Below are 13,623 nucleotides of genomic sequence, written 5' to 3'. Positions count from 1 at the left end.
CATATGTTCAGAATTATTTTATGTACCTAAAAACAGAACTTCAAAATACACAAGCAAGAACTGACAGAAACTCCAAAGAGAAACTGCTAAATCTGTAATCACAGCTAGAGATAACAATATCTCTTAAAAATTTACAAAACAGAAAATCAGTAATGACAGAGAAGATCTAAACAACACCATCAACCAACTTATGAAAATGCTTTAATTGACCATAAACATCGTGAACCAATAACTATCCCAAATGCCAAACAAGATAAAGCAACACTGATTCTTATCCAGATACAGTTTCACAAAATAATTCCAGATCCCAACATTAGAATTCTATGGTTCAAAACAGATAGGGCTATTTTGCAGAGTAAAATTTAGCTCCCTACCCCAGAGGTATTCAGGAAAAGGCTTGGATGAATTTTCAAGAATATTACAGAAAGGATTATTTGATGTGAAAAAATGGCTTTACAATTTATCTTCCTGTCTAACTCTCATTAGGAAGAATAACCTTCCATGTAAAATCTATGTTAAAATTGAACCGGCAAGCTCAATGACATCATTAAAAGATCCCTGAGACACTCAGACATTCTGGTGGAAAGAATATGCCAGTCATATCTTATGTCATATCTTGAAAAAGCTGACTCATAAGCTGGACAACCAACTAATTAACTGTGGAGGGGATTCAGAAATCCATCACAAGGATACCTGAACTGGAATGCTCCCTTCTAATTTTATAATCCCATATTATATATATGGACAGAGTCCCAAATTTCACAACAGGAGTATATGCCGTGCTCTGTAGCTCAGTCATGTCTGACTCTTTCCAATCCCATGGACTGTAGCCTGCCAGACTCCTCTGTCCACGGAACTTTTCAGGCAAGAATACTGGAGTGGGTTGCATTTCCTATGACAGGGATCTTCCTGACCCAGGATTGAACCCACATCTTCTGCATTGGTAGGCAGATTCTTTACCACTGTGCCACCTGGGAGAAAAGGAGACAGAGATTTAAACTTCAAGGTGATCTTGTCTGGTGGTCCAGTGGTTAGTTAAGAATTTGCCTTCCAAAGCAGGGAACATGGGTTCGATCCCTGGCTGGGGGACTAAGATCCCACATACAGTCGGGAAGCCCACATTCCAAAACTACTGAGTTCACACTGTACAACCCAAGAGAAGCCACGGATATGAGAAGCCCATGCACTGCAATTAAGAGTTAGCCCCTGCTTGCTGCAACTAGAAAAAAGCCCTTCCAACAATGAAGAACAAGCTCAGCCAGAAATATAATTACTTTTTTTAAAGGGCAACTGCTAATTAATAGACAAACTAAAATCAACATATGCAAAATATGCAGGCTATAAAACTAGATAAAAATAGCTTGACAAAGCCAGATGTTTCTGAGCAGAAAGGCAATGAACAGGAAGATTCTGCTAAAATATTATGGAGTCAGAACAGGGAAAAGATGAAAATGGCCAGGCATATAGTAATTAAAGTGAAAAAATTATCTGAATTAATTTCCTGACATGGAAACAACAAAAAGTAATCTTTAAAAGAAGACAATAACATAAACTAAATGGATAAGAAGAAAACAAAGGCGAGTTTTGGTGACACAGAGAAAAATAAAAATTAGAATAAGGATTCTGAAACACTATCTTTTAAAATAAAAGATAAAATTTAATCAGAACTCACAAAAACAAATCAAATCATACATTAAAATAGCCAGGTGGACTCCAAGAGAAGATAATACAATAAAACATTAACCAATTAATGATGGTATACTATCAATGTAATGAAAACAAGGAGTGTAAAAAAAGGACTGAATGTTCAAATTAATTTGAGGGGATGAAAACCACAACCCCAGGAGTCAAAAGCTATATTATTTGTTTTACTATACCAAAAAGCATATAAGGTCATTTTTAAAATCAAGGTTTCCAGGAAAGGGCACAAAATTAAAGTGTTTCAATTTTAGCCTTTTCTAAACACATTTCCAATAATATTTCCTCACTAGTTCCAACTCCCAGGCATCATCAAATCATTACTGTTTCATCCTTCTCTTCATTCTCCCCAGGCCCACTTGGTCCTAATTCCTTTTTTTTTTTTTTTTTTTTTTTTTGCCAGTAACCAACTTAGTCTTTTATTTGCCCAAGGCAGAAGGTAATGGCACCCTACTCCAGTACTCTTGCCTGGAAAATCAGATGGACGGAGGAGCCTGGTGGGCTGCAGGCCATGGGGTCGTGAAGAGTTGGACACAACTGAGCGACTTCACTTTCACTTTTCACTATCATGCATTGAAAAAGGAAATGGTAACCCACTCCAGTGTTCTTGCCTGGAGAATCCCAGGGACGGGGGAGCCTGGCGGGCTGCCATCTATGGGGTCGCACAGAGTCAGACACGACTGACGCGACTTAGCAGCAGCAGCTCTTGGCAGGCACTGAGGCCCCAAGACTTCCAGAAGGGATTTGGGGGTGGTGGGTGGGGAGGAGCCATCTTGCCTCCCAGGTGCTGCCTGCAGGAGATGGGAGAATAGATGAAGTGTACTGCACCATCAAGTATCTCCTCGATTTTGTGTGTGTGTCAGTCGCCCAGTCGTGTCCGACTGCAACCCCATGGACTGTAGCCCACCAGGATCCTCTGTCCAAGGGATTCTCCAGGCAAGAGTACTGGAGTGGGTTTTCATTTCCTTCTCCACTAATTCCTATCTTAACTGAAACCTCTCCGGAGTACCTGACAAGCCAGGTTTTATCTGTAAAATTTAGTACTTTTATAAATTTAACGGGAGGAAATATCTCATTTAGCCCATTCACAGTGAAATATGCCTAGCCAAAAACAAAGTATACTATAGTATATATCAAAGAATTAAAATGTTATAACCATAAAGAGGACAAAATTTTCCCTTTGCATTATCTTAGAGTGTTGCCTCTTCACTCTGATCACTACTCAGGCCTCTATAACAAGGAAACACATTATTCTTTCTAGTTGAATTTCACCTTACTCCAATAATCAATCCTAAATTCCATCCCCAAACTAATCTTTTCTAAAATTAAGTTTCGATCACATCACTCTCCTACTTTAAAAATATTTCTCGAAGGTAATAGGGATTTCCAAATTCTGCTCCCCATACTGGGAGGGAGGGAGAAAATGCAGATTACAAGGCCTTGCCCACAGAGATTTCAATTCAATCAGTCTGATAACCAGGAATCTGTATTTTAACAATCTCTTTCAGTGGCTTTGACTTGGTGACCTATAGAACACACTGTGAAAAAGAACAAGTCATATGGTAAATGTCAAATTCCTTAGCCTGACATCAAGGTTCCCTCCCACAAAAGGCCCCTGAGTTACCACTATGGGTCACAGATGGGCTCTCCTACAAGGACTCATTAGAAATAAACTTGATTTTCTGCATCCTAAAAAAGCTAAATGTTCTCTCTCTTAAGTCTTGTTGAAAATGTTCACTTTTCACCATTCCTCTTAGCCCAGCTCAAGTCCCAAACTTCCTAGATCTCACTGCTACTGCTGCTGTTTAGTTACTAAGTCATGTCCCCGACCCTTGGAGACCCCAAGGACTGTAGCCCTCCCAGGCTCCTTTGTCCATAGGATTTCCTAAGCAGGAATAATGAAGTGGGTTGCCATTTCCTTCTCCAGCTGATCTTCCTGACCCAGGGATCTTCCCTGAAGAAGGGAATGGCTACCCACTCCAGTATAACTTGCTAGAGAATTCCATGGACAGAGAAGCCCAAGGCTACAGTCCTTGGGTCGCAAAGAGTCGAACACAACTGAGCAACTAACACTTTCACTTTTCTCCAGGGGATCTTCCTGACCCAGGGATGAAACCTGCATCTCCTGCTTGGCAGGTAAATTCTTTACCACTGAGACACCTGGGAAACCCTTAGATCCTACTAGACTGAAACAATTTCTGCTGCTTAATTTTACAGTACCATACTGTTTCTGCCCTGAACCGTTACTACATTTTCAGTAGGTTTTATCTTATGACAAAGGACTGTGGATCAAAGCTATTCTCACTCAGCATCCACAAAAATGCATATTGCATCCTTTCCCTAAGGCAATTTCACTGTCCATAAACATAATTCGCCTGCAATGTGGGAGACCTGGGTTCAATCCATGGGTCAGGAAGATCCCCTGGAGAAGAGAACGGCAACCCACTCCAGTATTCCTGCCTGGAGAATTCCATGGAGAGAGGAGCATGGCAGGTTACAGTCCATAGGGTCGCAAAAAGTTGGACACAACTGAGAGACTTTCACTTTTCAAACATAACCAAGTAGGAACTAACATTTTAGAAATAATTTTAGAATACTAAAATGGTAAACTGTAAAAAGGAGATTTTTCTTAGGGAAAGAACCCAGCAGGTAAATATATCTAAAATAAGAGTATCTGCCAAAACATAATACTAAATAATTTTCTTCCTTTGGCTTCCCCGATGGCTCAGTGGTCAAGAATCTAGCTGCAGTACAGGACACATGGATTCGATCTCTGGGTTGGGAAGATCCCTTGGAGGAGGAAACTGCAACCTGCTTCAGTATTCTTGCCTGAAAAATCCCATGGAGAAAAGAGCCTGGCAGACTACAATCGAAAAAGTTGCAAAGAGTTACATGGGTGATTGAGCAAAGATTTCTTCCCAGACCAGAGGCAAATTTAAGTTCCAAGAAAAAACTGATACACCAAATTCTGCTTTAACCCCAATCAGGGTTGCCCAAACTTTGACCCAAACAGCTATTCAAAAACAAGTTGGGGGCGAGGCATGTGGGGGGGACCACTCTATTAATTTCTGAGGTTTTTACATGTGTGACAAAGTTAACATATGAGTATTCTATTATAATGCCTGAGACTTGATATAAGTGCCTTAACACACAATAATTGCTGGTTTACTTATCTGTCTTCCCCATATCACTGAGTAACACATGGTTGGGGCTATGTGTCTTAATTCATCTTTTATTCCAGCACTGAAAACATAACTAATTAATTAATAAAGACTTTATAAGCAAAATAAAAGATTTTCAAGATTTAAAAAAACAGTGATTCTCCAAAGATGATATACAATTGCAAGTATATGCAAAAATCACCAACCTCCAGAGAAATACAAAACACAATGAGAGATCATCTCACACCCATCAGGATGGCTACCATTAAAAAAAAAAATCAACAACAAAACAGGAAATACAAATGTTGGCAAAGACATGCAGAAACTAACTGGAAACCCTGTTTTGCCAGCAGAATTGTAAAACGGTACAACCACTTTAGAAAACAGTATGGAGTGCCTCAAAAAAAAAAAAAAAAAAAAAAAACATAAATATCACACAATTCAGCAATCCTACTTCTGGATGTATATACATCAAAAAGAACTGAAAGCAGTGTCTCATAGAGTTGTTTACACACCCATGCTCTTAATACTATTCACAACATTCAAGAAGTAGAAGCAACTCAAACATTCAAAAGTGGATGAATGAATAAAGTAAGCATGTGCTATACATACAAGAGAATTATTATTAAGCCTTAAAAAGCAAAGAAATCCTGGGACTTCCCTGGCTGCCCAGTAGTAAAGATTCTGTGCTTCCAACACGAAGGGTGTGGGTCTGATCCCTGGTGGGAGAACCACCATCCCACAGGTGCTGTGGCCAAAAGCTGGAAAGAAATCTGGTGCGTGAACCTTGAAGACATTATGCTAAGTGAAATAAATCAGTCAAAAAAAAAGACAAGTATGAGACTATATAATTCTACTTATATGAGGAATCAGTGACAGCAGTCAAATTCAGAAAGACAGAAAGTACAGCGGTGGTTACAAGGGGTTAGGGGGAAGAAAGAAAATGGTGGCTGCTTGTCAGGCATAGATTTGCAAGACCAAAGAAGTTGTGGAAACCTGTTCCACAACAATGTAAACATATTCAACACTACTGAACTATACATTTAAAAATTGTTAACAGTCTTCCCTGGTGGTCCAGTCATTAAGAAACCCCCTGCCAATGCAGAGGACACAAATTTGATCCCCAGTCTGAGAAGATTCCACATGTCTTAGAGCAACTAAGCCCACACGCCACAACTACTGAAATCCACTCACCTATAGCCAATTCTCCACAAGAGAAGACACCTCAATGAGAAGCCCGCACACCACAATGAAGACTAGCCCCTACTCACCAAAAATAAAGTCATGGGAAGCAACAAAGATCCAACACAGCCAAAAATTAACTTTTAATAAAAAAGTTAAGGTGGTTAAGTTTAATATTTATATTATGTGCTTAAAAGTAAAAAAATTTACTACAATGATTTTAGGTACAAAAAAAATACAGTATCAAATGAACTCACACTTGAAACAAATATAAATATAAAACATTAGTATAGGGACTTTCCTGGTAGTCCAGTGGCAAACCATGCTCCCAATGCAGGAGGCCCAGGTTCGATCCCTGGTCAGGGAACTAGATCCTACAGGCCACAACCAAAGATCTCGCCTGTCTCAACAAACATGGAAGAGTCCGTGGGCTGCAACTAAGACTCTGCACAGCCAAATAAATTAATTAAAAATTTAAAAATTAGTGTAATGCTTATATTATACAAATGGCTTTTAATTCAGCCACTGTCTAAAAGATAGTTTAAAATAAGTCACTCCAGGCTACATGTTCAAACTTCATTTTAGAAGATTCTTGCTATTTATAAATTGTTTACTCAGTCAAAAGACAAACTGTTTCTGCTTAAAGAATCAGAATTCCAGAACTGAAAGAGATTTTTGAGATCATCTACTGCACTAATTCCAACGTGGTCCCACAAACAATGCCAAAATGAGACAAATAAGGAAAATGAAAGTTGTCTTTCATAAAGTTAAATCTATTTAATTTTAAGGCATACACTATTCTGAGAGCACATCCTTCCTACTTTGAACCTTGTTCTATTTAACGGTAATTTCATCCATTTAACAATACCCATTGAGCCAGTAACTGTCAGGTGCAGGGCTACAGAGGTGACCAAGACCAGCAAGATTCTCACCCTCAGGGAACCATCTACATTGTAATGCAGTGTGAGTAACAGTAGATTTAAGACTATAACATTCAAAACAAAAAGTTGGTCAGCCTAAGTCAGTGGTACTATTCTCCAGCCCCTTTCTATTTTATAAATGAGAAACTGGATATCCAAAAGTTTCACAACTATTCAGTAAAAGCCAAAACCATTTCGTTTCTAGAATTTAAAACATCAGGGAAATATTCACGTCCCTGAGTAGAGATGTGACCATGATTAATTTACAGGACTCCAAATATGTCAGAGAGTAATATTTTTCCACTCACTTATATTGTCCTTTCAGTTCTAACAGTATTTGATTCTAACATATCAAACTTATTACACCATTTGAGGACTTTAAAGCTTAACAAAAAACTTAAAATCCTTAGAATTTATGAAGTCTCATGCCATCAAAAGTAAATTCTACATACTTCAAGACAAATGACAAAATAATAAAGCTCAACATTTATAACAAGGGGAAAAAACTGACACAAAATTAGTACCTGCAGTAGTACTGTCTGGTCACTGTTTCTGTGGCCTAGAAATAACAATAACTCTCTGGAGCATTGCTATGAAGCATTGCCATTCACCAGAAGTTTCAGAAAGTTTAAACATTCAAAGCAACTGAAAAACAAGCAGTGATAATCAGCTTATTAACATTTCAAAGAACAATGATAACAAAACCTGTAGTTCCAGTGAATACGCAAGGTTTCACAATATTCACACGGGCTTCCCTTGTGGTTCAGCTGGTAAAAAAAATCCGCCTGCAATGCCAGAGGCCTTGGGTTCAATCCCTGGGTTGGGAAGATCCCCTGGAGAAGGGAAAGGCTACCCACTCAAGTATTCTGGCCTGGAGAATTCCATGGACTGTACATGGGGTCGCAAAGAGTAGGACACGACTGAGCAACTTTCACTCACTCACAATATTTGAACTGATGGTTCAATCTCTCACTTCCCCCTACCTTTCTCTACCTCTCTGCAAGCCAGACAGCAAGTCCACACACTTGTTCTCATGGGTTCAAAAGGCTTTTCCTCCTTAAAAATAAACGTATATAACACAGATTTGGAGAAACAAAACTTAAAGAAGGCATAACTATCCCCTTCTGTACATAGAGGAAATTCAGGCGAAAAGTTAAAATAACATGCCTAGACAGCAAGTAGCAAAGTTAGGATTTGTACCTAACTGCAAAGTTCATAGATCTTTTTTACCTCCCCACCTCCTCACTTTCTTCCTCTGAGTCTGTCATAAACACCTACATCCAAGTCACTGGATAGGAAAGAATGAGGCAGAAGGAACACAAAAATGTACAAAAACTTAGTATTCACCCTAAGATAGAATAATTTTATATAAAAACTGCACTACAAGAGTTAAAAGTGCCGATGATTAGAACAAAGAATTCACTGAGGAGGGAGTTAGACCATACAGAGTAGAAATATGTTTTAGGTAGAAGGAACTTCAGAGTGCAAAGGTGGGGAAAAGAGGAGGCAGCCATAAGGTATGTACATTTGAAAAGACAAAAATACTAAACTGACTGAAATTATATATGAGGGCAGTTGAATACAAAGCTGAAAAAGTAGGACTGGGTCAGACACTGAAGGACCTATTGAAACAAACTTCCTATTTAAAGCACCAAGAGAATTAAACTTAGTTTTTACATATCTGTTTATCCTTATTAAGACTGCACATGCCCTGTTAATTGAAATAACTACTTTTCAGCTAAGAAGAAAGGGTCTAGGATAGTATCTGGTACAAAAATGAAAAATGTTGGATCTGAATTCAAATAACAGTTTTTTTTTTTCCCATCTCTTGATAACCACAGACTTACATCCAAAGAGATAAGGGGAAAAAACTGAACCTACACCTATAATGCTGAAATTTTATGCCAGCTACTTAATTATAAAGGCGAAGTGGAACCCACAAATCTCTCCCATAGAATGATGGGAAAGAGACATTTGAAAAAGGAATTATTACCAAGCCCCAATGTCAGAAAACTTTGAGTTGTCAAACTGGTTTTAAAAAAAGGTTCTAACGTAGCATTAATAACATTTTTTAAAATCCAGGTTAGACTCTAGAAAATGTTCAATTAGATCACAACTGTCCTGAAGCTACTGATAATAACCAAGCACCTACACTATTTCAAAACTACCATTTCCCTCTTAGAGAGCTAAGTTCCCTCTATCTTGTAAAAAGGAGACCTACCAGATATTCAAGTGTTGCCTGGATTATGACATCACTCTTTATTGCAGTTCTAGCAGGCCAGGATGGGCTGGCTTATGCCCTCTACATTACCATAGTAGCAATCCCCACTCCCAGAAAAGTTTGTGTAAAAAGTTGTTACAGCAGCCCCATCTCCTCATTCCACGAACTATCAAAAGCTGTGAAGGCATAAAATAAAGTACTCCATACAAAAGAGAGAGGGAGAATGAGGTGGGATAGAACGCTGAAGTCAACCAAATTCTTATATTTTTAAGAGCAGAAAGGAAACTGTGAATCTAGCCCAAAGCTCTCATTTTACACGTTCAGAAACTGAGGTCCGGGGGCAGTTAACTTATTTACCCAGGGCAACTGCTTCTCTATAAGGGTTAAGTCTCCGTTACCAGTCAGCATAGCACTTAATCACATTCGAACACTGTTACTTAACTGTCTATGAGATTATATTAAGGACCTGACGTGCAAAAAACAAACAAAAAACCTCTTCACCTTTTCTGCACCCTCCTCAGTGCTTTGCTCCAGAGCTATACAGAAAATGTTGAATCTCAGATGAATACTATTTCTCCCTTTAGCCACTACAGTCGCAAAATCTCTTTAAGTGAAAGTCTGAAACGACTGAATTTCTCAAATTCTGACTAAACAAGTGGATCAACAAAATCTCAGAAGTTTTGGAGAAATAAGAATGTGGAGTATTACTATTTTGTTTTGGTTTTGCCAGCTGCCCTTTCCTTTATAATTAAAGCTTTCAGTCTAGGTGTGTTATTGAAAAGTTTCAATCACTTCGATAATAATCACAAGTTATTACCATTTTTGAAACACTAATGTTAAACAACTTCATCTCTCAAAAATAACTTGGAAAATATCCTGCCCAGCACGAACTAATACTTCTTGAACAAAAACACCTAAAATCACTTTCTACCAAGCCACGATATAGTAAAGCCAAAGAAAACGTAATCCTGTAAAAACCCCACCAGCCAAAAAGCACTTATTACCATCAGTCTGCCCTGGATCATCGCTTACCGTCAAGCTGTCAAAGCATTAGAAGAACCTGGGGGGAAAGTTCCACACCGAGTTCACCCGCTATACCATCGTCCACACCTAACACGTTTGGAGAAATGCAAACACGCCACATGTACAAGTTTAAACCAGGTTTAACCAAGGTAGGTGTTTTGTCAGTTCTGTTATCGAAAGCGTAAAAAAAAAAATTTATTTTAAGGCAGCAGCATGCACGATTTCCCCTTTTTCAGGGAAAAAAAAAAAAAAAACAGAAACCCACCACCAGAAATGGTACAGAACTGACTTAAGGCGAATTAAACAGTTTTGAACATTGAGGCCGCCGTACAGGGCGGTTTAGAAGGTTCTGTCCCAAACGCCGGGCAAAAGTCCTCTGGCGAGTTTCAAAACTAAAGACCTTGCACTACCGCACAAATAACAAAAGCTTAATACAAACTACCCGGCCGTCAAACCGTTCCTGTTACCATCGCCCAGAGTTTGTTTTTTTTTTAACCAACATTGAAAAGGGAACAATAAAAAGCGTCTCACCGCAAACGCAGCACGAGAGGGACTGTCGGAAGTAAGGCAAGAGCCTGTTAATCTCTGTAAACGCCTTGGGGTCTCCGGGGTCGTAGTTGAGCACTAGGCGGCTCGCGGAAATGTAGAGAGCAGTAGCATTCACCGGGTTCATTGCAGACGCTTCGACACCGTTGGCTCCCGGGTGAAGAGAAATTCCGGATCCAACTTTGTAAGCAGCCAGGGAACAACGGCGAGTTTGTAACAATTCGGAGGAAATCGGGGCAAAACCTCTGGCCAAAGTAGTGACCAAAATCCGTACAAGTTTGTGGAGCTGAAGCAATCCTCCCACACATGGGGCCCTGGCGCCCCTCCTCCGTCCCTGAGACTTGCAGACCGAGTAGGAAGAAAAAAAAAGAGCGAGGGAGAAACCAGCGTTCGAGTTCGTCCCGGGCGGCCGCGGGGCGCAGAACGCGGCGAAGGCGGCGCTCAGTCTAGCCCCACGGCTCGGCGGGCGGCCTGCGCTCGAGCTGCATCCCTGGACGCGGAGGCACCTCCTGTGGTCGAGCTGGCGGGCGCGGCGGCAGGCCCCGGCCCGGTCCGAGGGGCGGGCACGCTTCTCACGGGTTGCAGGGCCCTTACTCCATCACAGCGCCCGGCGCGGAGGCAGCGGCGACGGCAAGGACGGCAGCGCGGGCGTCGGCTTCCTGGATCTAGTGCACCGAGCCGCGGCGGCGGCGAACGCTGCTGCTGCGGCTGGCGGAGACCGCCGCCGCTCTCTCCATATCGGACGCGGGGCCCGGACTGAGCCTGACTCTCCGCCCCGGCGGTTAGAGCCCGGCTGTTCCCTGAGGTGGCGAAGCGGCTAGGGGAGGCCCCCGCCCGAGAGGGGAGGGCCGGGGAGGAAGTGCGCGGGCCGGCGGCGGCGGGAGGGGGCGGGGAGCAGGCCCGGCCGGGCCGCGGCGGCGCCCCTCGCTCCTCAGTCGCTCACTCCGAGGTCACCAGGCGCAAGCGCCGCCCCCTCACTGCCCGGCCATCTTCTCCGCGCCACACACACGGACGCCGCCTCCGCCAAGCACCACGGCCGCCACCGCCCACGACGCCCGGCCGGCCGCGGCTGAGGCGAGCGCTCACACCGACAGGCCCCGCCGCCGCCCAGCGCACACAGCAAGGCCCCGCCGCAGGCCCCTCCCCCCGTGCCTCGCCGCCCTCACCCCGACTCCACGCGCCACTCGAGCTCGGTAGGGCCCGGGCTGCTGCGGCCTTAATGGATCCCGCGGGCTGTGCGGCGCCTCAGGCCCTGACGGCGACGACGACCGTTACCCCAACGGGCAAAGCCACTGTCATCCCCGAGACTCCCCCGCCGCCGTCGTCGCTAGTGCTCGCACGCATGCGCAGACCACATTCTCACCCCTCCCCCCGCCCTTTCCTTTCCCTTCGCTTCCCTTTTCCCCTGCTTCTCCTCTCAGAGCCCCCTCCACACCCTCCCAGCGCTACCGGCTCGCTGGGCGCATGCGCATTCCACTACCCAGCTCCGCCGCCTTTCGCCCTGACGCGTGCGCTTTGAGCGCCCACCCAGAAAACCGGATAAACACATCAGCCCGCTCACACCAGCCCCTCCCCGCTGCCAACCCACCCTGAGCTCACTGCGCATGCCTGACTCCCCACTTTCCTGCTCTCTGTACAGAGCGTGCTCCTGGTGAACCGCCTGCGCTCCCCGCCCCTCCCCCAGGCGCTCTCAAATTCCCTCTTAGGCGTGTGGGCTGTGGTGAAACATTCGTTAGTTGACCCATCCTTCCCCAGTGTGGGCTGTAGGCTTCCCGCACTACACGGCTTCCTCGGTGTCCGCCAACGCGGAGCCCCGGCTGGGTCGCGCCATGTGACGCTCCGCCCTGGCCCCATGCGGCCTCTCCTCGCCCGGGCTGACCGCGAGGTGAGGAGAAAGCGCCGCACCGCCCCAAACCCCGCCCTCGCGGCCTTTCTCCAGGAACCGAGCTTCCAGACGGCCCAAAGGGCGCTGCCGCCGCTCGCCTGCACCCGCCCGGCTCAGAAGGGAGGTGGCGAGCGACGTGGCTGCGCGCCCAGCGGGCGTTCGGGCGGCGTGGGCTCTTTTGGGGCCGCGGCCCGCGTCGACGGCACCCTGAGGCCTCTAAGGCCGGAGAAGGCCGTCTGAAGCGGTGGTGCCCGCACCCACCTCCTTCTCTGCCGGTCAGAGCGGGCTCTTTCTCTAGTGCTTGGAGGACGACGGACGTGAGCAGCCCAGCCTTCCAGGGCACCGAGCTCTCCACAGGAATCCAATTAAACAACAAAACGAATCTCTCTCTTTTTTTTTTTAACAGACCTCGCCCTCTGTATGAACAGATAAGAACCCATGGTCCTGCTTTAGAACCCAAATCCTTGAAAGTATTACCTGTTTTTTAAAGAAAGTTTTGACCTGTTTTTGCAGGAGACCAAGGTCACGGAGATAAAAACAAAACCCTAATTTAACGTCTGACTCCCCTCCCCTCCAAAAGAACAAACCGTCTTTAAAAATAGAAACAGCGTAGGAATCATTATCTCTGGATACACCAAAGCTCTTCAGCCTAACTTTTTGCGCTTAGTAAATGCTCTAAACATGTCTGCAAACGAAGATTTATGACGTATGTAAATCTTTTCTGACAAAAACATTTTTGTTTGAAGCTTGCCACTTAGAGTAGAAATGAAGAGTTAAGATATCAAGAGAACCCATATAACCTCTGATAAATTCTATTACCATTTGAGGACAGGTACATTTTCTTTGGAAGCACTAGCATACTATTAGTACGTAGTGTTAAAAGTAATCTATTTTCCTAATTTTGTGAAACAAAGCTGTGCAAAATGTATTTGGTCTGACAAATAGTTTATAAAATTCATTCTCTTTTAAAAGTCTGGTCTTCCTTTT

General features: G+C 43.5%; 1 protein-coding gene across 1 annotated transcript in view; it reads right to left on the bottom strand.

Moving 5' to 3' along the window:
• Nucleotides 1-11,090, bottom strand: part of MSL2 (MSL complex subunit 2) — a 31,064-nt gene extending 19,974 nt beyond the window's left edge. The window contains exon 1 of the mRNA XM_052639550.1: nucleotides 10,737-11,090. Within this exon, the coding sequence (XP_052495510.1) occupies nucleotides 10,737-10,878 (142 nt within the window). The 5' untranslated portion in view covers nucleotides 10,879-11,090. The remainder of the gene's footprint in view (nucleotides 1-10,736) is intronic.
• Between the last annotated feature and the right edge of the window lie 2,533 nt (nucleotides 11,091-13,623).

This window comes from Budorcas taxicolor, chromosome 1 (assembly GCF_023091745.1).
Source record: "Budorcas taxicolor isolate Tak-1 chromosome 1, Takin1.1, whole genome shotgun sequence".
NCBI classification, from domain to species: Eukaryota; Metazoa; Chordata; class Mammalia; order Artiodactyla; family Bovidae; genus Budorcas; species Budorcas taxicolor.
Note: the sequence above shows the minus strand (reverse complement) of the source record. Positions and strands in the feature narration are given on the sequence as shown.